Raw genomic sequence first — 24880 nt, 5'->3', positions numbered from 1 at the left:
GAAGTATTCATCATTCATGCATCCTGCTGAGCCATGGTTTCATTTATGGAATCATATCGCCCGGGACTACAGAACACGTGAAATCAAAATCAGCCCAACTACATTAAGGTTTGGCATAATGTATGGATTAATCCATTATCCTTACGAGAAGGTCATGGACTGAACTCAAACAGGCCTATTATTTTTGCCCTAAATATCTAATCCTAATCTTTGGGAGAAAGATTATCCAACACTGTATGATAAACTACTTATTTCTTACCATAATTTTAAATCAAGGGTTCTTTTTAATACAACACAACATTGTTATAACTATGCACCATTGTAGTTAACTGTAATATGCAAGATGAATATATTTTTATTGCTATACATACTGTCTTGATTTAACAAGCATGGAGGCCAAGTATAGTTTCCCAAAACAATTATATAGTCTTATTCTTCCCAAAAGGTAGCCATAATATAGATAATAACGTATATAGTATACCTAAAGAGGTTCCACACAAATCTGTGGCACAATTCTGAATGTTCATAGTCAAGATAAAATATATAATTGCTTGACTTTTTGGTTCTATCTGTTCAAATTAGAATACTAATCTGACTTATGCATCTAGGTATATAAACAAAAATAATCTGTTACTTCATTCTTATTTTTAGAGCATAGTGGAGTATAGCCTCTTTTCATAATCTAAATTCATATAAATTTCATTTTCAATACCCAAAAGAGTTAACAAACAATATTCATATATGTATAACTTAAAAATGATAAAACATCCTATCACCACAAACAAAAAGAGAAAGAGAAAATAAAAAGGGAACTTACTAAAACCAGAAAACTTTAAGACAATAAAATAATCTATACTGTCAGATCACAACTAACTCCAGATGAGGAAAATTTCAGATATTAAGAGTATTTCCATTTATGCTTTTAGAGGGAATCATAAAATAAGTCACTTTCTGCATTATGTTTTACTGGGTCCAGTTTTGCTACAATGAATATATGAAATTATGTATTTACTGAAATCAAGGGCAAGAATGTGTTAGAGCTTTTTCATCATGATTTATATTGTAGCCCTATGGTTCTCACCAGAGCAGATATCTGGGGTATAAATCAAATCAATCAGTCAATACCAATACACATTTTTTAAAAAATTCTTCATCTATCATAGTATGTCACGGACCTTTTCCCAAAGTTCCTAAAGTGTAAACACACACACGCACACACAAAGAGAGAGAACATTATAAGATGTGCAGGTTGACTACAATGAATTGACAGAGAAAGACCAAAGAAAGAGAACAGGAAAACTGGACAATAGAGCTGAATAACTAAAGATCCATTGTCAGCATGAAACACTAGAAAAGTTGGGTTTGCCTCCCAAAAGTTAATAGCAAATTGTATTGTCATGGAAGAATGGAAATGATTAAATACAGCAGGTAACTATATTATATCTTAAGACCATATGCTATTTGCTATTCATTAAAGCAGGCCATCTTTTTTTCTGGCTTCTGTGTGAGCCTAAATAAAGCTGTGGCTGCTTTAAGAGGCACATTAACTTAAATGAATCAACTCTTAAAGCAGATGTATCTTTTCTCTGCCTGAAAAAAGATGGGCTGTTTTAATGAGTAGCAGAAAGCTACTGAGCCCAACAAGGTCCAAAGCACTTTCTTCTGAATCTTTTTCAAAGTTTGTATACCCTTATTAACTATATTTAACTAATTTAATTTGATCTACATTACATTGCATTAAAGTTAATTTTTGTTTTCCCCCTTTGGTTTTTCTAGTTCTATTTTCTTACATATCAATATAAAAAAGTGGAAACCATGCCAATGTAACTGAAAGTCACATCAATGTAAGAGAAGAGTGCTTGACTATGGATCCTATAAATAAAAGAAAAATTTAAAAACTAACTAAAACACTTTAAAATTTAATGAGCGGGAGTCACAGTTAGGCTCTTGACATAGATTTAATGCAGTTAAGGAAAAGAGGTCATAAATGCTTACCTCTTGTCCACAATAAATCTCTCATCTATGGGATGAAGAAGAAATAGTACAATCTAAAATATAAATGTTCTTTAAGGCAATTATATCTTGTGCTAAATTATGATAGGTTCCCCCCCCTCCCCATTTGCATTGCTTTTCTCTCTTTCAATAACATTTCACATAATAACCTGGCTGCCTCATTCATTTCTTATGTAATAATCCTAAACAGATCCAATATCTCATTGATGACCTCAGCTCTAATTCAAACTCTTTCAGTAAAATTCCCCATCGACCACATGTATCTACAGGGAACACAAGGAGGCAAAAGTGTAATGATACCAGCATACAAATGATACGACTTATGTACTTGCATCCAGTGTCATCCCAGCATTACATAATTGTACTATTTGTATAATGACATTGAGATGCATGTGTCATCATTTTGAAGTCATTGTGTTTCATCATGGACTCTGCTACTACCACCACTAAGTATGTATATTCCAACATCATTCCAGGTGGGTCTAAAGGTGTTTCTTCTAGCTGACCATGAATAAAAGTACATAGTTGGGTTTTCTCTTCAAGACAATGGAAGGACTGTTTGGAAAGCTACCTTAGAATTATGAAGTTGTTAATTCCTTCCACTCTCTTCCACACCCTCTAATTCTCATTTCACTCATTATTTTTGAGTGTCCCCAAGAGTCCAAGGCAGGTTTGAGGAGCTTAGCAAATTGCAAAGAGTGGGAATCAGCTCTAACTTCATTTATGTATGCATGCATTCATAGACACTCACTCTCTCTCTCTCTCTCTCTCTCTCCCCCCCCCCCTTTCTCTCTCTCTCTCTCTCTCACACACACATACACACATTCTTCCCTGTACAATTCTGAATATCTTATTTCAGGGGTCAGGGTGGGGGAGAACTATATTTATTTTGATTCCTGTTAAAATGTATACCTTGTGAAATTTAGCACAAAGGACAGTGATGGAAAATCTGCACAATGGAGACATGTGTTATTGTTATTGCAAAATTTTGTTTAATTTTTATATTAATTTTTATTTTTTTTATTTTTATTTATCTATATATCAAATTTGTCACTACCCATCTGGTTAAAAAGCAACTCTGGGTAGTTTACAGAAAGGATAAAATCAATTAAAATACAATATAAAAGAAGTCTTAAATAATAAATAGATTCCAAGAATTGGTGGAATTGGCGAGTAACTCAGGGAAGGGTCATCAGGGCGCCAGCCACCCCCAGCTCCCATCGCCCCACACAAGCTGGCAGGGCCAGGTCTTTAGCCCTTTTCAGAGAGCTGGGAGGGTAGGGGCCCGCTGCAACTCTGGGGGGAGAATCTTCCAAAGGGCGGAGGCAACAGCAGAGAAGGCTGTCTTCCTGGACCCCACCAGCTGACATTCTCTTGCTGACAGGGTCTGCAACATGCCCTATCTGCCTGAGAACAGCAGCACTCCTTAGTTGACTTATTTTGCTAATGTTGGAATAAGCCAACGAATAAAAGCATGAGCTATAGGTAGTTTTATATGAAAACTAATACATTTTCTAGGAGCATTAATTATAATTACATATCTCATCCTTTGCACCTTGATAATGAATTTTATCCAATACAAAATATCTTGCAAGAAAGAGGCTTGGTGTCTTTCTTGTTTGCTTCTTAAACTTGTATACCACCAATTTCAGTGAATTGACTCATGGTGGTTTACAGCAAAATATAAACATCCACAGTAAGATAACAGGAATCAAACAAATGCAGCATTAAAACATCCATGGTAGATTTTAAAATGAAACATTTAAAATGTGAACAATAACAACAACAACAAACAACAACAACAAAATCTCAGGATGTCCGTTCCCTAGGAAAATGCTGTATGGAAGAGCTCCATCTCTAGGTGTTTTTTGAATGCTGCCAGGGAAAAGGGAAGACTGATATCAATGGGGAGGTTATTACAGAAGGTCAGCATTGCAACAGAAGATCAGTGCCTCCTGGCAACAATCCCCAAAATTTCTAGGAAAAGTGGTATCAGCAGCAATTTCTCTTGAGATGATCTTGATACAGAATGCAATTCTGGTGTTAAGCTATGCAGGGCTTTGTAGGTTAAAACCAGCACCTTAAATTGTACCCAGAAACCAATTGGGAGCCAGTGTAGGGTTTGAAGAAAAAATGCCTTATGCTGTTGATACAGGTAGTCCTCGACTTACGGCCACAAATGAGACTGGAATTTCCATTGCTAAGCGATGTGGTCGTAAAGCAAGATGTTATGTGACTGTTTCGCTTAGCAACCACAATCCCAGCACTTCCCATTGCCATTGTTAAGCAAATTCCACTGGGTGTTAGCTGAGGACCCATCCCAGTCCAAGTCATTCCAGGCTTGGTCCCTCCCAGCTCTGAGCCTCAGTAAGGTAAGGGACTGCCTCCAACTCCCCCCCCATCTCCCCCCATCTCTGCCCTTTCGGCCATCCTGCATTCTGCCTTGTGAAGGAGCTATGAATTGTGCAGCTCTGGGGCTGCTTGCCACTCTGTGGCTCAGGGGCTTCTTGGCCCTCCTTCCACATTTACTCACTCGCATGCACCATACCCTCCCTTCCCCCTTTGCTCCCTCGCACGCACGGCACCCTCCTTTGATGGCACACACACACACCATGCCCTCCTTCCCTCCTTCGCTCACTGAAGAACTCTCCTGGGGGATTTCTGGCACATGCTCTGCAGCTCACATTGGAAGCTGCTGGCCATTTGTGAAGCTTTCTTCTTTCTCCTGCAAAGCCTTCCTCCTGCAAAGCCCCAGAGCTGCAGCACAGCGCAAAGGGGATGCAATGTGTGCAAGTAAGCAAAGGAGGGAAGGAGGGCATGGAGTGTGCATGCATATGGGCACAGAAAGGGAGAAGGAGGGCACTGGTATATGCGTATGAGCAAAGGGGGGAAGGAGGGTGCAGTGTGTGCGAGCAAAGAAAGGTTGGGGTGGGTTGGGGAAACTTACCCGGGCAGCTTGTGAACTCCCCTGCTGGCTTCCCCATTGACTTTTTGCTTGTGTGAAGCCAGCAGGGAAGGTTGCAAATGGCAATCACATGATCAACCAGTTGCAAATCAGTTGCTTGGCAATTGGTTGTAAGTATGAATGGGTTGCCAAGTGCCTAGATCATGATCACATGACTGCAATGGCCGTAACTTCAGGAAACAGTCTTAAGTCCATTTTTTCAGCACTGTTGTAACTTCAAACGGTTGCTGAATGAATGGTCATAACTCAAGGACTACTTGTAGTGAGTGCCAGTCAGAACTCAGACCACTGCATTCTTGTAGTTTTCAAGTAGTATTTAAAGGCCGCACCATGTAGAGTGGAATGCAGTAATCCTGTTTCTTGATGATAAGGGCATGAGTCATTGTAGCCAGATCCTCCCACTCCAGGTAAGGTTGTACCTGGGACATCAGTCTGTTGGGCAAAGACCTCCCTGGTCACAGATTCCAGCAGCTAATTTAGTAGGAACCCTGAGTCCAGAAAGAGCCTCAAGTCAAGACCATCTCTTTCAGAGATTTTGCTTTTCCATCATGAAACAATAATTGATGAATAGGAGTAAGATATCAACACTAACTTCATCATATTACGGTTTAACTCCAGCATTTTCTTTTCCATCTGGTTCCTTATAGTCTCGAGACACTAGGAAAGGACCTCCATAGCATATCCAGTCCAACCAGGTGGGTGATGATACTGCACCTAAACTGTCAGATGTAATGACCTATGAGAATAACCTTGAGGAGCAGGAGGAAGAGCCGCAGCCAAGGCAATGGTCAGATAAGAGAACTCTGAGTCTAAAGCAGAAATGGAATTGGAGAAAACATCTCAGACTTGACCCTCCCTAGTTCTCTTTAGAATAAAGGCAGGGAGGGGGGAGGCACATTCAGAGTTGCAAGACTCTGTTCCTGTAACAGTGTAATAAAAGGAATTTTAGTACTCATAACTTTGGTGTTCAGGTGTGGTCTGACTTCTCCCCATGTTTTTTATATTATTTGTTAGTGTCATAAATTATGAATTTTGAGAGTACATATACATTTTTCTTCATGTTTCAGCTGTCCCATATGAAGAATGAGGCAAATTTGATCACAGAAATGACTGCTTGTTAGTTTCAGAACTCTCAAACCAATATTCCAAAACCAAAACTGACTCAAATATTGATTAACAATGATTTCTATTATCATATTAAATTGAAGAATCTCATTAATAGGACAAGAGATTCATCACACATTTCTGGATAACACATATTTCTGTCAATTTCTGGCTGTTTATGAACAACATATGACTAGGCTGAAACTGTGTTTATGTAAGGAACTATTATTATATATATGCATATGGCTCATTTCCATGTTTTAAGTTGAACACATGTTGGTGACAATATTTAAAATGAAGCTGATACTAATCTTATACAGAATTCTTATTATTCAAAACCGAGGCATATTTCAAAACCTATTATTTTCATTCACATGCATATACATGCTATTGTTTTAAAAGCAAGGATTTACAGTCCCTACGCCAGACTTCCATAAGATGCTCTCCTGATATATCACACACTTTCAAAACATCAGGAGAGTGCCAGGCTAGAGAAGGCTACTTTAGAAAACACTATTGCATCAGGGAAGCACTGTTCATACAGGTTTAGATCCAAATAATTATTTCCACCCACTACTCTGTCTACATTTTCTTTGGAAGCGAAGTATGAGAGATTCAGACTAATGGGCCATACTCTGAAATATTACAGACAGAGAATCAAATGACCCCATCCAGTTGTAATTGACATTAAGGACTCTTTGAAAATAGATGGAGATTTTCAAATTTACATTTTAAAAAAAGCATCGGTAAGATGTTAAGTCTTTCTGTTTAGTTTAAAATTCTTACAGAAGGAAAACATATATCCCCTCTGTTGGCCCAAAGTGCAATCTTCTTATCATACCACAATTAAAACTAAAAAGTTAACCATTTCTTCATTAAGGAACAGAAGTAATATAACAATTTATTTTTTAAAACACTGTAATATTATGGGACATTGTAACTGTGATTCTTTGTAATTCAAAAACAAAAGTTAAAGATTTGCACAACTTTTTGACAGAGATGTTATTTAGAAAAAAGTTTCCTCTGCCACATGGAAAAATTGTATGCATATTTACTGGGGCAGAAAAATTAGATTTAGACCATGTATACAAATATTAATTTTATTGGTTTGAGAAATTTTCTGAACTCAAAAAGAAAAAAAAAGGTTTCCAGGTGAGGTGTCATAAACTTTGAATACTTTGTACAGAAAGGTGAAACATTTTTTTTTTCATTTCTTTTCATTTACACATTTCTCACATTTAGCCGGAACACAAAGACAGCAATTCAACATAAATATGTACTATATAACTATACCAATAAAAAATGAAACCATTCAGCATAAATGTAAATTCAGGTTTTCCAGAATCACTGTGAATAAAGTATGAATAGATATACGTATACATAACACATTTACTTGTATCTGAGTTTTGGAAAGAAAATGTACTTAAATGGCTTAAACTAGTACAAAAAACCTCTTCTGATACTTAGAGCTGTCCATAGTGCTGAACACAAAAACAAGGCAGACAGCTGGGGATGTCATCTTTCAATATAAACTGAGCTTTTTAAAAAGTATTGGCATTTCATTTAAATTTATGCAGGATCATTTATTTTCTCTAGTAGAGTAAAATATAACATAGTAATTCTTGTTTTACAGTATGTAGTGTGATTTTAAAAAAAACAACTCTCTTATTTCTATTGTTCGATGTAACAGTCAAAACAACGAAGATCCCCATCAGTATAAGAGATAATGAAGCTGTTCACTGTATTTCCAAAATATGAGTCATGAAATCTAGATGGAATTGTTATGGGTGTAGCTTTATATGCTATACAAACTCTTTTATGGTTGATTTTAAAATGGCCACTGCCAATTCTTAGAAAAATGCAAGTGTTTGAACTTTCTATCACGAAGATATCTGGGGGACATGTTATTGGAAAACTCAAGGAAACAGTTTGTACCGGATGGTTTCATATGACACTTTTGAAACAAAAATAACCTCTGGATTCAGTCTCACTCACAAGAGAGTCATTATTTGGTACTCTGAAATTTTTGAATACAATATAATGCTGTTTACTTCAGAACTGAATATTTCTTGCTTTTCCTGCTCTTGCTAAATTGTATTATGTGAATTAAACTTGCTTCATAATGCTTTTAAATAATTAGATAAATATGAATTAAAATAACATCATCCACAGGACCACTCATATGATTCAAAGCAGAAACCTCATTTGTCTACATTAGATTTGCCTTGTTAAGGAGGGTGAGTTTTCTCACAGAAAATTGCTACATTTTGCTTTGTTTGGGTGCATCAATTTTGGTTATTAATATTTCTGTGAATAATGAAGTCCAGTAATTAGAGAATGGTGGTGATTTCACACGGAATGACTAATCCTAGTTAGAACGTGTGTTGATAAGAAGGAAGGTGAAAAAATAACTTTTAAAATTTAGTATATCTCAAAGATTTATAGTGAAATAACAACTATATAAGAAAGACTAATTGTTTACAAAACTTAAATGATTATTTGTATTCTATTATATTTTCATATAAAAAGGTAGAAGTGACAACTTTCCAATGCTGGTAAAGAAAACATTGTCATAGTTTATTTAATATCTCTTCAAATATGCAAAAGTAAAGACTCTCTTGAGTAAGACTTGACTACAAGTTATTACCCATGAAGTTTTCTAGGCAATAATACAGAAGCCTTTATCACTTATTTCTTTTGGGACAGGGAGGGAGTGTCTCCAAATCATTAAAAACTTATAGCCTTTTCTTTCATAATCAGTTACCATAAATATATAACATAAAATTTAAAAAATCATCAGCGTAAACTGTTTTTACTGTTGCCTAACTTCTTCGATTCTTCAAATACTCTAGAACAGTCTTCCTCAACTAGGTGTCCTCCAGATTGGGACTTTAGAATTGACAATCCTAACAGATCTGATGGGAACTTGTTAGACTTTTTTTTTTCTAGAATCAGTGCCTTTAACGCCAATATTTCTGGATTACACTAGAAAAAGTTTATAAAATGCAGACAATGCTCATTTTATAACAAGTGCTATTGACAGTGTTTACACTGAAGCAACTTTCATTGTGTTTTATGGGGACTGCTCCAAGGTAACCCTATGAATCATTGGAGATCTGTTTAGATAATAGATAATTTGTGAATTAACCAATTTTTTACAAAATTGTTATAAATCTTCTGGCCTGCTCTCAGTCATGTATGTTAACATGCCAATAAATACTTAATCACTTCCTTTAACTGCAAACTGTGAGCTTCTTCAAGGTCTAGCTAGTTTGCAATGAGTTACTTAATTGGCAACACTGAAAAGTAAGTAATACTTTTCTAATCTGGAATATTCTTAGATGTACTGGAAATGTGTTTCTATAAATAATATACAGCTTCCAAATTTCAAAATGCAAATATTGAACTTTTAAAATTTAAACATTAAATTAAAATTAATTAAAATGTAGAAAGAAATTCATTTACAAAAATGAAAGCATCACTTTGGGGGGAGAGGCGTGGTGGTTAATGACTTTGTAACCTGCAAATGCATTTTACATTAATGCTTCAATACAAATTAAGTCAATCAGATCCTATGACCTTGAACACCTTTATACTATATGGCTCAGTTTGGGGATGTCTTAGCAAACTGACAGTGACTGCTCGCCTCACACTAATATTTACCTCCACCAATGAAAACATTTTCTGTTCATGAAAAAAATATAGTATAATTTTTACTCTAGGTTACCTGGAATAAAAATTGCTCAGTGTTGAACAGATATACAAGGGACCCTTTATAATGTTATTTCTTCATGGAGGTAATGTGCATGGCTGAAATTCTATATGTTCTTATTTAAAAGTAAAAACATCTGCAATTAATTAGAGTTACGTCCACATAAATGTGTATGGAATTAGGTTACATGAAGGGAAAAATATAAACTGTCACTTGTGAAATAAAATTGCTTATTTTATTGCAAATATAAACCACAAGTCAAAAGATCACCTTAAGAAGAAAAAGAGCTATGCCTCTTAATCTTGAAATGAATCAATATGAAAATCTTTCTTCAAAATCAGACTTAATCAGATACTCTTTAACCAAAATGTATTTTGACTTCTAAAAATATTGTGGTTATTGCATATCTTGCAACATTTATGGATGGAATTTAAAGTTTCTTGCTCTGTGTTTTTATAATCTTTTCATTTTTAAAAGCTACCCTGTCTTTGTACATCAGATGTTTAACACAGCATCACCAAGGTTTAATATTTAGAGGTGACTGGAGACTTCATAGTCATGTGATCCAGAATGGATTAACAAATATACACTTATCGCAAAAAAAGCAGGCATTATGCCCCTCATTTTACATTAATAAGTTAACTGCAAGGGGGTTAAATACAACTAGAACATGCAGACTGCTACATTCAGATATTATAAGTAACAATATACCACCTCCAAGCAATGAAAAAAAATCCATCAATACAGTCTGCCTAGTTTCTATGAAATGTCCTTGAAAGATATAGATTCATAAGTGGAACATACCTGAATTTCCCTTGCATGGTATACAATAATCAGACCAAGCAGAATGATTGTAGAGAGACTAATAAGGCATTTGAGGGCTAATGAATACAGCGACTCCTGCAAGAGAAAAATAGTTTTTATGTTGATTTTTTTTTTTTTTGTCCTTTGTTTGGAAGACCTTAGAGAAAAATAATGGCTATTCGTTGAAAGAAAGACTTAGTTCACAGTTTACATTACGTTTTTTTTTTTAATGTAATGTAAACCTATGAGAACAGACAAATTCTTAAGGATCTGCCAAAGCAATGGGGAGTGATAGAGTTGCCCTCTCCTCCTTCCTCATCAAACCTATTCTCACACTGAACAAAGCTGGGCAAATCTTTTTGACATTAAAGGCTCAGGATCTCAGAGTCAAGGGGAGATTATCAGGAAATACCAGGGTTATAGACTAGACTGGGAAGTTGAAAATACCTCAAGAAATCAATGGCAAAACTCTTCTATACTGTTGCCAAAAAAACTGCCTGGACATGTCCAAAAAGTTGAGTTCGACTCAAAAGAGACTTGGCTTTACTAAAATTATAACTTCACAAAAGATGTAAAGACTTCAAAGCCACTCATTTAAACAGCTGTCTTTCTCAAGGTTATTACTGTTATCAATGAACTATCCAATGTCTCTTCCAGCTTTGCAACATTGGCAGCGAAGAAAACATGTTCAACATTCAGCTGTTGCTACTCTGTTGGGAAGCTACAATCTGCTAATGTCTATGTGCCAAATGTGGTGGCAAAGCACCCCTAGTATTCATTCAGAATCTATGGAGGAACAAAAATGATGCAAAGCAGAGATTAGAAAAGATATTCCAAGGCTAATGTCTATTAACAAATCAGCAAGTTCCTGAGTTACTCTTTGAACAAAGTAATGTGCAGAAGTACATCACACATTTGCTGTAGAACAATAAAAGCATGGCTGGATCGGCATTCTATGTATTTGCAGGGGAAGAAAAGTTACAACAGCTACCCACCAAGGCAATCCAGAAAAGCTGCCCTGAAGATGATTTCCACAAGAAAAAGTTGACAACTGAAGCAACTATCATTGACAGCTCCTTATGCTGGAAAAGTCCCATTCTAGACTCCCCTAGAATGCAGACTCAGAAACATAGCTCTTTTGGCCATAGTATTAGGAATCTGTGATTAGGCTTCCTTTCCCAGAATTGGAATGCTTGGCGACATCTGGGAAGGGGCTTGTTAACAGTCAAATACAGTTCATAAGACTCACTCAGTAAGTTATACATTCAGGATCAAAGTCTGAAGGTGGGGGCGGGGGGGGGAGGAATAAAGGAGGGAGAAATACCTAAAACAAGTGAAGGAGAAGGGGTAAAATAGCTAGGGATGGTGCAAAAAGCAGCTAAACGAAGAGAAGAGAAGAGAAGAGAAGAGAAGAGAAGAGAAGAGAAGAGAAGAGAAGAGAAGAGAAGAGAAGAGAAGAGAAACGAGGAAAAAGTACAACGCAAAAAAGACCGAGACGGGGGGGCCGCGGGGGGCGGAGAGAAGGGCTACCTTGGTGTAGGCGCCCCAAGACAGCTCGGTTTCGATCACCATCACTACGATCCCGAACATGCCGAAGATCAGCGCGTAGTCGCTCAGCCGCTTCCGCTTCTCGAAGAGCGCGCGGCGATGTCCCAACTTGTAGCCGATGTTCTGGTTCTTCTTCTTGCTGGTCTTGCCGCCGCTGTTGGTCTGGCTGCCGCCGCCGCCGCCGCCACCGGCAGATCCGTAGAGCGCTAAGTTGTTGGAGTTGTTGTGCTCGGGCTTGGACACCACGATCTCGGGGCCGGCCGCGGCGGCTGAGGCGGCGGGGCTGGAGAGCGGCGGCGGCGGCGGCGGCGGCGGTGGCTGGGGCTGCAGCGGCTGCGCCTCGGAGTCCAGCTCGTGGAGGTTCCTGCGGGACGCGCTCAGGTTGCTGAGAGGGCGCATGACGCCGCCGTTGTACCTGCAGCTGCTCATGGCTATTTCCGTGAAAGGGTTGCTCTCGCGGCGCTGCTGCTGCTGCTGCTGCTGGGACTGGTAGTGGTGGCTGTGGCTGCCGCTGCCGCTGCTGCTGTTGGGGCTGCCCGCCGGCTGGGGCGGCGGCTGCTGCTGGTGCGCGCTATGGCACGGGTGAGAGTGGGAGTGGTGGTGCTGGTGGGACTGGGAGTAGTGGTGCGGCTGCCTGAACGAACTGGCATGGCTGGAAGGGGTCAGCTCGCTCACGTTGAGCTGGCTGCCCTGGCGGGAGGAGGCTGCAGAGCAGGAGAGCGGCGAGGAGCGAGTCCGGAAGGCGACCGACAGGGGCGACGAAGTGCGGAGGAGCAGCGGCAGGTGATCGCCCGTTCCAGCCGCAACCCCGTAGTAAGCGCAGCTGTTGCACTGGAAGCACGGGCTGGACTGTTGCTTTGGCTGCCTCTCTTCACTGTGCTGCTGCTGGTAATGCGGGTGTGGGCGCTGCTGCTGCTGCTGCTGCTGCTGCTGCTGCTGCTGCTCTGAGCAGAAGCTCGCCTGGAACTGCAATGGGGTTTCCATGTCAGAGCCGTTAAAGCTGCAGGAAGACCAGGCGGCGGTGCACCCTGCGCAATGCGTTATGGTCGGCAGAGGGGAGTCCTGTTGCCGCCACGATGGGCCCATCCCGGCTCCCGTAGAATCCAGGCGACGAGTCCGATTGGTCGGGCGAACCAAAACAACGGGCATCACGTCACCTGGAAGGGGGGGGGGGAAAGCTGCAGCGTGAGAAGAACACCGCGCGGGGAGGGGAGCCAAGAAAATCCCAGGAGCGGCGTTTGCTGCTGCTGGTGCTCGTGACAGCTATCAAAGGGGGCGCGCGCTGCTTCTCTTCTCTCCTTCACTTCCCCCCTACTGGGGGGAATTCCACCTGCCACCCCCAGACAGCCCCCCCCCAGTGACAGTCCGGGAGGGAGGAGGGGAGCTATCACCAGTACCACCCGCTGTTGATGCAAGAGCTGCTCAGACAGGTAAGGGTGATTCCTCTCCTCCGCTCTATCTGGATTCCTCCGGAGCCTTTGAACCAGGGCTTCACCCCTGAATAATTGCTCGGCAACCCAGAAACGCCTTTCACTATTATATACTACCTCCCCCACCAGGAGAAAAAGGGTGGTGGTCTGTCCCATTCGTTCTTCTCCCCCCACCACCCCGGAAAAGACTAAATGCTTTTTGGGGGTGAAGGACAAAGGAGGGAGATCTGCAGTGATTTATATGCCATGTACGCAAACTTTCAGTGAAGAATTCCACAGCGTTTCTAAATTGCTCCCGTCTCCTCGGAATCCGGATCCCACGGTGGGTGGGGAGGCGAACTGAACTGGCAAAACCGAGCAGACTCTTTGGGGAGCGGGGGGGGGGGCGGGTAGGTCTTCCCTGTATTGTTATGGGAGGGGGTTACCCCCGGTGGCCTTCGGATGTGCGGGTGGCAGTTTTCAGAGCTCCTACTCCGCAATTTTGCTGGGAAAGCCCAGGGATGCACCGGTCATGGGAAACTAGGAAAAGACAGTAAGCAATATTTCAGTTCTCAAACCACTTGCTCCAGCGTAAGCATGCTGAAAACTATAGGACCGATCCGGAGTAAGAGCTCTGAGGACTGCGGCAGGGAAAGACCGCTGAGGAAGGAGGATTCCCGGCTCTAAACAAAGGGAAATCCCGGAATGCCGGCGCGAAGGGCGGTGCTCGCGTTCCTCCTCCAGCCCGAGCGACGAAACGGGAAAACGCTCTTTCTGCAGCAGGGGGAGGGGGCGGGAGGCTGAGTCAGCCCCTCCCGGCCAGCTGGTCCTTCCCAGGAGAAGGCGAGGAGCTGTGCGAGTGACCTTTGCTAGAAAGCAGCGGCGCCCCCGGCACCAGCTGGGGCGGGAGCCGGGCGAGCCGCAGTCACTCCCGCCAGGCTGTGCATTGGCGCGGGGAAGCCCTGGCGGTGCAGTGAGAGGGCGGGGCGGGGGAGCCGGCAGCCTTCTCGGCTGGGGGAGGGGGGTTTCCCCGACCGCGCGAGCGCGCCGCGGCCGCCGCGAGAGCGAGGGCCTCGCCTTCGCGCACATTTACGCTTTTTCCGAAACATGCCGAGCCGTGCTCCGCTTCCGCCGATCGGCTGCACCGGGGACCAGCTTGGCTCGGGGCCGCGGCGAGCTGCTCAGCCTGGGCAGACCCTGTCGGGCAATCTCGCAGGCCTTTTGGCGTCTTCTGTGCGGGGTTCCCTCGAGCTTCCGGCGCCGGTGGGATTCTGCGGGACGACAGGCAGGCAGGCGGGCAGGCGTAAATACACGCAAGGACAGCGGGAGCCATCCCGGGTCTCTCTCGCGGCTCCGCTGCTTTGAAAAGCTCCCAGAACGGGAGTGAAGGAGCAACAGATAGGCTCTCTGTATTTGGACGAGAGCGCGAGATAGTGCCACTGAAATCGACCCTTAGAGATCCCCCCGCCCCTTCTTTCTCTCAAGCCCTAATCCTGGCTCGACACAACAGTGTAAACCTTGCAGTGAAAAATCGCTTTATTTAGACATGTTGGGACCAGGCTTTTTCTTAAATCGTGTTCGGTTGTCGTGCTTTTTCAGTCGTTGACACTGAAGTGAATGACATCATCTGCTCGCTCTCTCTCTCTCTCTCTCTTGCTCTCCCTCCCTCCCTCCCTCCTGCTTTCAGCCACTGACACTAAGGCAGATGAGAAAATAAAATTATAAAGCAAAGATCCTGGACATAATACAGTACTGTCTATGTCTGTGCCAGGCATTTAGGTTTTGTTCATCAGTAGCCAAGCTAAAGAATGGCATACATTTAAAAATTACTGCATTTTACACCCTTGATTTAATACCACTAGGCAGCTACAAATATTAATGCTTTTTCAAAAGAGAGTGCCTTATTGTGTATGGCAAGGCAAAAATCTTTTTCCTTTCTTTTCCTTCTTTTGCGGGATGGGGGCACTGGGCTTTCTGCAGTGTCCTGGAAACTGCATTGTGCAAATTCTGCAAGAGCAGGACAAAAATTTGATTTAAAATGAAGTAAAATAAAATGATTTTCATACAATGACTTGCCATATATTTAATAATTCTCCTTTCTGCCCAGATTATAATTTGGTGGAAACTTTGGGGGGGGCCTGGGGGCCACCCCCAGGCTTAGGCTGCACGCTTGTGGCTTTTAGGCCATACATTTGACATGGCCCCGCAGCCTTCCCCTAGCTGTGCTTTCCAGATATATTTAGAGTACTAGATTTCTGTGCCAACTTGGGGATTGTTGTGGCCCAGGATTCTGATAATTGTAGTCTAAAGTCATCTGGAGAGTGTATATTTTCGGGAAACCAGGAATTTTTGTAGAGCCTAACTGAAATTTACATTCCACAAAACTGTTTATATTATATTGGACAATATGACATTGCCACGACATTGAAAGCAGCATGATACAATAACAAGGATGGAATAGGGATAAGACTTTTACAGGAAAAATGATTAGTCCAGTTCATGAAAGTTACTGTAATCCATGCAAACTCATCAAAGCCCTAAATGTTCAGGTTTTTAGGCTATGTTGCAGCTTAATGCAAATTAAATATCAGTGACCAAAATTTCAATGTGACTATAGACTTACTGAAGATGTCATAGATTACTACTGATTAGCATTTTTCCCATTATTAAATTTAAAAAAAAACATGTTAGAATCAACATAGTTAGGTTCAGGATTTTTAAAACTGCTTTAGAGATGATAATATTGGAAACATCTAATAAGTTTAACATACAGTTATATAGTTTTAGAGGTTTGACCTACTGTCATATTTCTGATTGTACTGATCTTAAAAATATATGTTCTGGCAATATATATTTTAATTATTAATATTTCATTGGAAATTAAAATCCCAGAATAGAATAGCATTAGTCAATGGCAGATTTTTCACTTCTGTAATTACTGTAACAGTCCACCAAAAGATCAAAAGATTCATAAGATAAGGACACTCCTAATGGGTCAACAGAAGCCAAACAGTGAAACAAGATCATTTTCATTAAGTAATTGAATTTCAAGGTTGGATCCAATTTCCTGAAATTCTATTCTGCAACAGCCCTAAAGTTGATCACCTGCTACAGTTTTGTCTTTTTTTCCCAGCATCTTCACATAAATAATTCATTTTAACAGATTCCAAAGAGAATATAATGCTAAGCACGTTTGTTGCTTGTTTTTTGTTTTTATTTAGTACTCTGTATCAATCATTCAACTGAGAATGATATTTTCATTATGTAGCCTTACTTTGAACCTCACCCCACCCCTTATTAAAGCCTTACTTGATAGGTGAGGTTGCAAGTCCAATTAATCCTGAAAATGTTTTGATATCTAGTATACCTCTAATAAATTATATTGGTGACATATTCTGCTCAAATAAGTTCTTTTCTAAGAACTTACAGCATGATTTATTATATCTGCTAAAGTTGTGCATGCTTCAAAAATGATTCAGAAGTGCTTGGACCTTACATGAGTACAAGCATAGCATCTCTCTGCTATTTGTTAAAGAGGCATCATATTTTTTCAAGCTTTTTCATGAGCCTGAGAAAAGATGCTGCTGCTTTAAGAATCATTGTCATAAAGCTGCTGCTTGAAGAGTCAGCTTCATAAAGCAATGACATATTTTATTCAGGCTCATCCAGAAGCATTCACATGAGGTCCTAGCACCTATTTCAAATCATTTATGCAACCAATATTCATGTTTAATTGAGTACATAATGTTCAGAATAGATTAAAAATATAATTGCACATGTTATAACAATGTTAAAATAACCTGAAAATCAAGGTAATTTTTGTAGTACTTCTACTATTTAAATAGATTTTTATAATCCAGGAAATTGTAGTTCTACATTTCATAGAACATAGTATAATAATTTAGATTTGTAATGTCCTTAAATGTATTTATTTAAGAAAGTTCCTTTCTCTGTTATGGTAACAATCTGTAAAGCTGTAACTTCTAGCATGGAAGTTGAAGTCCAAGAACTTCTTCCTTGGAATTAACTTTCATTTAACTCAGTAAAATTTAGCTCCAAGTAGATACAATTAGGATTCCATTGTCTGTTGTATTATTATTAAATACAAGTTGATTGAAACAGATGTCTTGTTAAATTAATGGACAGTATATTTTTTACAAAATGTCTTTGTATGTGTTTTATTTTATATTACCAAAACAAATTAAAAATACAACCCTAAGCTTTTTATTATTTTGACTGAATTCTTAAGTAATCTGTGTCTAGTTCAGAGCATAATGCTTTCAAATCAATTTAGTTCTACATTGAAGGAGCAATTTGTAACATTGATGTACAGGATCAATCTTTCCTAACATGATTCAAAAAGGATTAATGAATTTTTGATTTTGTTATTGCTTACTATTTCTTTCTTTGAAATAAAGCTTAACAAACATTCTTCTTTGTTATTTCTTTGGCTTTACATTCAACTGTATTTTAAGTTTCACTCACTATTTTAGAAATTGGGCATTTATTCCATATCCGCAACTTCAATATATAATTGAATGTGTATTCTGATTATGTGAGAGATACCTTACTCCTGATTCTACTTAATCTTAATTGTATTAGGATGTATCCTTAATTTTATTTAGATTTTGTGTGTGTGTGTGTGTGTGTGTGTGTGTGTGTTGATTTACAAAAGCAAGCAAAGAATGACAATTCTGTATATACTTATAAGTCTCATTCAACTCAGGGCAAATTACTCTGAGTAAACATGTATAGGATTGCATTAACAATTAATTATAACAGCAAAACTCAACAGATGGTTCCAAGGAAGCCTCCATTTTAATTTCACATCAAATGTAAGAGCTAGTAAATCTTATGGGTGATTTTTTTCACATCCTGTGCCTTCAAACCTCCATAAATAATTTTGTTGCTAGCTTCTGGAATATTATATGCATTCAAGGATAACTCATCAAGACAACAAAGACTGAATAGGCCAATATATATAACACAAAAGTTATTCATTTCCTACACCTTTTTAAAGACTCATTTAAACTCATTTAAGTTGTTTTAATTACCTGGCTACTGGTTTTGAACCAGAAACTTACACTGCAATTTCTTGTTGATGTATATATTTCAATATCCACAATTACACATATAATACATAGGCATTCCAATACCCTTAGTGTAGTTTTAAGTCATTAACACTTAAAATTACAATAAGACTTTTGGGACATCCTGAATTATGTGAGATTTATATCTCACCTTTCCTTCAGGAGCTCATAGTGGTATACACAGCAATCCTTTGTCTAGTTTTCCTCACAGTAGGAATCCCATTTTGTAGGGAATAGGAATGAGCTTCTGTGGGTACCTGAGAATAAACCTGAGTATGGGTCACTCAGTTCCTACTTGAACAACACCTTAATCTCCACACTACATTGGCTTCTCATATCATCTCCATATAGTTGTGAATTAACAGAGATGCTCCATACAGCTATTCCCAAATTGGTTTTATGTATTCTGACTTTTTGCTTCCATCAATACTTAAAGGATGTTTAAGAAATTAGAAAGTGTCTATATCTATATATCTATACTATACCTATACTATGCTTAAGTTGCAGAGGTACATTACAAATGCATTTTTAAAGAGAAAATGGTTAATATTTGCATAGAATAACTGCCAGGTGTTCTAGACTATAAAAATAGAACTTAGGGATTTTTTAAAAAAAATATTTGCTTCAGTCAGCAGATGAACAAATTAAGGAAGATTGACTAGGCACTACCACTTAGCTAAAAGGCCAATCATAAATAGTTTCCTATGGTAATGCTTCTTTAATGGAATGCAGTTTTGAAAGTTCTACTAAGGTGCAGAAGATAAACAGTGCTTAAATATTGTTCTCTGGAACTATTTGTCCACTACATCTTGCTTGTTCCATCCCTTCCTCCTCCCATGGAAAAAAAAATAGAGGTACAATTTTGAGCAAAAGTAGCAGGAAAATGGTTAGGAGACAGATTCCTAATGTACAGCTTCTTGAGTCTGATTTTCATTCTTTAAGAAAATAGCAACTGTCCTATTTTCTCTTCAGCCTCTCCTATTCCCTTTGCACACACACACACACACACACGCACACACATACTTTGTTTCAGAACCCAATTTATTAATTTGAAAAACAGCATTTGGAGGCTTCCTAATCTGAGTTGGGATTGAAGTCATAACCTGAGTTGAAACTCTGAAGGTATATATTCAACACTTTCTGCTTTTTTTAATGAAATTGAATTATGTTGCAGGCTAACACCATTGGGTTGAGCCAGATAACTTTGATGCAGTAAAATGGAATTTTACCTGGTTGGAAGGAAAAGAAAATACTTGCTTCTCTTTTTCAATCTTTTGTTTTTGCATTATTATTACCATGATCATTATCACAGAATTATTTCAGTCTGACATAAATCATAAAAGTGTTCCAAACCAAAAAAAAAGTCTGCAGAGATTCAGAAGGAATGAATATGCATATTCCTGCTCAATTGGCACTAGAAAATATCAGTTAGACAGGAGTGGATGATAGATGTGGGAGACAGAATGACTTGAACATTCAGTATTTTGCAAGCAAGGACCTCAATGCTATACCTTCCCAGGTCCCATAGTCTTCACCAAAATTCTTACAGCATTCTTGTTTGTGGGAGAGAGGCTCAATAAAAAAATATTGAATGGTAGAATATTCATGTTATCATGGACATTTGCATAAAATGGAGGTTCTATCAAAATGAGGAAACATGTTGTGAAATCAGGACACATTTATTGATTGACTGACTGATTGACTGATTGATTGGTTGATTGACTGAAATTTGTTGGCTACCCAACTCCAGTGGACCCTGGGTGCAATACAAAACTAAAAAAACCAAAAAACAGCAAGAAAAACATAAAACTGTGCTCCTTATGAATTTGCATGTGATGCTACAATGCAAGTACAGAATGGCTGCCAAATGGTTCACTATGTCGCAATGCACATTTTGTCTTTTGCCCCCCTGCCCCTCCTTGCAGATGCCCATGCCTCATATCTAATACTATACCATCTCTTCTCCAAACCAATGTAATTGGAAATTATTTCATTCATTCCTCATCTCATTTATCTGGAGAGCTTGGGGGAAAATAGAATGCAACACCTGCATACATATTTTGGGTCTGATCTTTCAAAAGAGTCAAATTCAATTTAGTCCACTTCAGATTAGATCTGTTGAATTTTTCCAAATCCACTGCATATTCCAAGTTACTAGCCCTAATCATGCATATAAAAGGAGACTGCGTCCTGATTACAGTAAATATCCAGTAGCAGTTATATGCATAAAACAATGAATCTGAGAGCTTGAAGTACATGGATGAGATCAATTTAGCTAATTATTTTCTGTATGGCCAAATCAAGTTATTTCCTACATCTTCCTCTTGAGACAAATGAAGCAAAGTATCCCCATCAACCAAGAATGTGACTGACTCCTTGCAACATTGCTGTGGGTCTGATCATGCAGGGGACAGAACTATTAGTGCTTGTTCAGAAATAAGCTGCCAAATTTCCTTGAGCCCAATCTTGGACTGCAAAGATCATGTTCATTTCTAAACACTTTCATTTAATAAATATTTAGGAAGTACATAAGATGCTACTTCTGATTGTACCAAGTAGCCTTTTGAAAGCAATCCTAGGCAAGTATTAGCAAAGTATCTGTACTTTACTTTTTTTTTTTAAACAAAGAAGCAAGCTAAAGAAGCTACTGTAGTAATAATATTAAAATTACATTGTGCTTCCATGGGCTAGAAAAATACAATATTCAAGTTCTTTGGAGTGAGACCTGTATTGAACTAAGAAAAAAAACATAAATTTGTAGACATCACTATCATATTTTGGAAGTTTTAGAAACAAGAATTCTGGCATATTTCCAGCCTTGACTGAAAGGGTTAAATTACAAAAGGTTCTTCAAGGGAAAGGTAGAAAATAAAAAAAACAAATCAATTTTCTTTGAAGCTATAGCAACAGCAAACCTGCACTTTCAGAGCCATTTGGATTTCACCAAATTAGAAAACAGATAAGACTAAATATACTAACCACAGTTTTAGAGATTAATTTGGAATATATATTAGAAAGAGTGTCAGTTGAAATGATATTAAAAATATTCTATAAAAGTATACAAAGTGAGTATCTTAGTTATGTGGATAACTCAAATGATAACTTGTAAGACTTCTAACTCTCCATAGAATTTGTGATTCTATTCTCTCTCATAGAATAGTGATTTATGACATGAATGGCACTTATTTCTACCTATCAGAGCTATCAGAAGTAGGTCATCATCGGGCTTCTTCTGATGTTGGGCAACCATCTACTGGTGCAGCTCTCCTCTTACAATGCCTTTCATTGTTTATAATATTTCTATAAAATTGAAATACAGGATGCTATTTATGGTTCATATTCAGAAATCGACATTCTAGAATCAACACATTAGAGCTATGAAATGATTTATAAAAAATAGAAGACTATTTTCAAAGTATGCTTCTTTGCAGTTTGCCTAATGCTTATGTATGCTGTAGTAATAGCATCTACACATTTGTATGCTGACAGATTTTGGGGCCTAACCTCTAGCCTGCCATATCTGTCACAGCTACTGGATTGTTTGAATTCTTTAAAAGGAATGGTTGAAAACACCAACATTATACTTTGAATATGAAAATTGCCTTGAATGCTTTCTACGTTATGTTTGAGATGAAGGACAATATAGGACTAGAATATTCAACCTGTAACACTCTATCTATGTACCAAAGGCAACTTCAATATGAGAAAATGATACCATTAAATAATGAATTGATATATTTTGCCTCATCCTGTCTTTTGGCTATTAGTTCCTGATAATATTATTTAGAAGAACAAAGCCTGCAGTGTTCTGTATAAGTGTCAGGGCTGTCAACTTCAAGAGATGATGCTGTTAAATGATTGCCAGTTTAGAAGTAGTTTCTAGCATTCACTCAGGCTCATTACTAATTCAATGGAGTCACTTTAGCTCTGGTACGTTCTCTCTTGCATGGTTCAAAGAGAAATAGATTTTGAATAATTTGTGGCATAATACCAACTTCTGCATTTAAAAGGTTAGATTTTAGTACTTGAAGTACTAAATATAGGTTTATACTTAACAGGACATTTTTGAAAGCCCACATATATTTAGCTGAAAAGGTTCAGCTAAATTTATTCATAGCAAGAATAACTTGCAGTAATAACTACCTCCCTTACCTACATATTTTTAAAGCTGTTAAGAAAAAAAAGGCAAACAGCTAGCTTTTTATGTGAAGAATAATCATCCAAAAAGGAGAGGAAATACTGTACTTTTTATTTATTCCAGTTGTCTGTTTTGTTCAAATAGTGATTTGATTATATTCTCTTTATTAATTTTATTTTTTGTGAACATAATTAAGGTTGACTGATAATTAATATTTACTGATTTATTTATTGGCACAAAAATGTTAAGAACCCCTGCTCTACTGGATATCCATATGAGGATCATGATGGGGTAGTGCACTCCTCCTGGTCCTATTAGGCCACCTAGATACTTTTGATACCTAGTATCCTCCTGGACTATCTACAAGGGTTGGGGATTGGAACACTGTATTGCAGTGGTTCTGTTCCTGCTTCAGTGGAGCAGCTCCATGCTGTGGCAGTGGGGGAGAGGTCATGCTAGTAGCTTCTCACTTGTGGAATTTCATAGAAGCTGGTCCTTGTAGAGGGCATAGGGAATGGCCTTGAAGGACAGGATGAAGATCCACTACCAAGGCAACAGTCAGATATGCAGGGCTTGAGCCCTTTCCAAGAAACTAATTTGAGAAAATGCTTCAGATAGGCTCTTTCCTGGTTTACACAAAGATAAAGTGAGGGAGGAGGGAAGCACATTCAGACTTGCTGTTACATAAAAGTTGTCCTGACCTATATGGCATTGGTATCTGAGTCTAGTCTACCTTGTAGTCCTCTACCCCTTCCTTGCTCTTTAGAGTACAAGGAAAGGTCTGGCAGTTCAGGATGCACCACCATTGATATTCTGATAGTCCTCAGCTTTACATTGCCACACTAGATCCAGCTGGAGATGCTACTGAAATCTTGTCCTGCTTCTGGAGGTCTGATGGGGTCTGAATGGGACAAACCAGGCTGAAGTTGTACCCTATTAAGATGGAATTATTATTCATTGCAGGCTCCAATGTTATCTCTCCAGGGAGGGTGGCACTACCTGTAACAAGCATGTCTGCAATTTGGGGGTCCTCCTGGACTCAAGGCTATTGCTGAATAGGCATGCAAAAACTATAGCCAGAGGACTTTACCCAGCTTCAGTTGATATACGAGTTGTGGCCCTTCCTGGAGTAGGAGAATCTGGCTACAGTGACTCATGCCCTCATCATTATGAGGTTAGACTTCTGCAGTACACTATACATGGGGCTGTATTTGAAGAGCATTTGGAGACTACAGTTGATCCAAAATACAAAAGCTCACACACTGACTAACATTAGTCACTTTAGTCATATTACATCTATTTTGTGGGCCTGTGATGGTTGCCAGGTTTTTGAGTGCAGTTTGAAATGTTAATCAAGCTCTTTATGGTTTGGCACCTAGATGACTATAGCCAGAATTGACCCATCCAATTAGATCTTCCAGCAGAACATGTTTGAAGTGCATGAGGTTTGGAAGCCAGGCTAACCTCCTTGGCGATGGCTTTCCAGAAAGCAGTGAAGACTGTATATTCTTTCAGAGGGCTTTGTGTGGATGATGATTGTGCATCATCTGGGACAGGATTTTATTAGCCAGTTGTTTTTATATCATTTGGCATTACGGAATGTGATGTTTTTCTTTTGACTTACAAATTATTTTGCCCTTGTCATTCTATCCTGGATGTTTTGGCATGTTATATGTTGTTATAAGCTGCTACGAACATAACAATTTTGGCAGCAAATGTACTTGATTGATAGTAATAATAGTAATAATAATGCCAATATAATTCAGTTTATTAAAGATGATGAACAGTACTTTCTAGTAAAATAAGTCTAAAATGGGCTATGCATATCTCATATCTCATACTACACACGCATACGCATACACACACACACACACAGAGTAGACCTAATGAGAGGGGATATATGAAATATATGTGTGTAGATGTTTATGTGCCTATTGATGGCTGCCTTGTCTGAGTAGCAAGCTTCCAGGAATTCCCTCGCATTTTTAGATTTAGCTTGGTCTAGGATGCTAACAGTTTCTCAATTGAAACTATGGTTAAGTCAGTCCATGTGTTGTGAGATTAAGGAGTTTTCATCATGTCTTCTGACTGTCAGCA

The 24880-nt window shown here is 38.9% G+C and overlaps 1 protein-coding gene and 1 long non-coding RNA gene across 3 annotated transcripts in view; one reads left to right on the top strand and one right to left on the bottom strand.

Annotated features, from left to right (window-relative positions):
* Positions 1-13310, bottom strand: part of KCNN2 (potassium calcium-activated channel subfamily N member 2) — a 68065-nt gene extending 54755 nt beyond the window's left edge. For both annotated transcript variants that reach the window (XM_088130029.1, XM_088130030.1), the window contains exons 1-2: positions 12129-13310; positions 10599-10694 (exon numbers count right to left, since the gene is read on the bottom strand). In XM_088130029.1, coding sequence (XP_087986155.1) covers positions 10599-10694; positions 12129-13295 — 1263 coding nt within the window. In that variant the 5' untranslated portion in view covers positions 13296-13310. The remainder of the gene's footprint in view (positions 1-10598; positions 10695-12128) is intronic.
* A 31-nt stretch (positions 13311-13341) lies between these two features.
* LOC103056370 (uncharacterized) overlaps positions 13342-24880 on the top strand; it is a 114452-nt gene continuing 102913 nt past the window's right edge. The window contains exon 1 of the long non-coding RNA XR_015793757.1: positions 13342-13576. This is a non-coding gene — a long non-coding RNA (uncharacterized LOC103056370). The remainder of the gene's footprint in view (positions 13577-24880) is intronic.

The sequence above is a fragment of the Python bivittatus genome, unplaced genomic scaffold (assembly GCF_059951505.1).
Source record: "Python bivittatus isolate LINGU-HERP-01145 unplaced genomic scaffold, Pbiv_v1 ctg000850_np1212, whole genome shotgun sequence".
In the NCBI taxonomy this organism is placed as follows: Eukaryota; Metazoa; Chordata; class Lepidosauria; order Squamata; family Pythonidae; genus Python; species Python bivittatus.
Note: the sequence above shows the minus strand (reverse complement) of the source record. Positions and strands in the feature narration are given on the sequence as shown.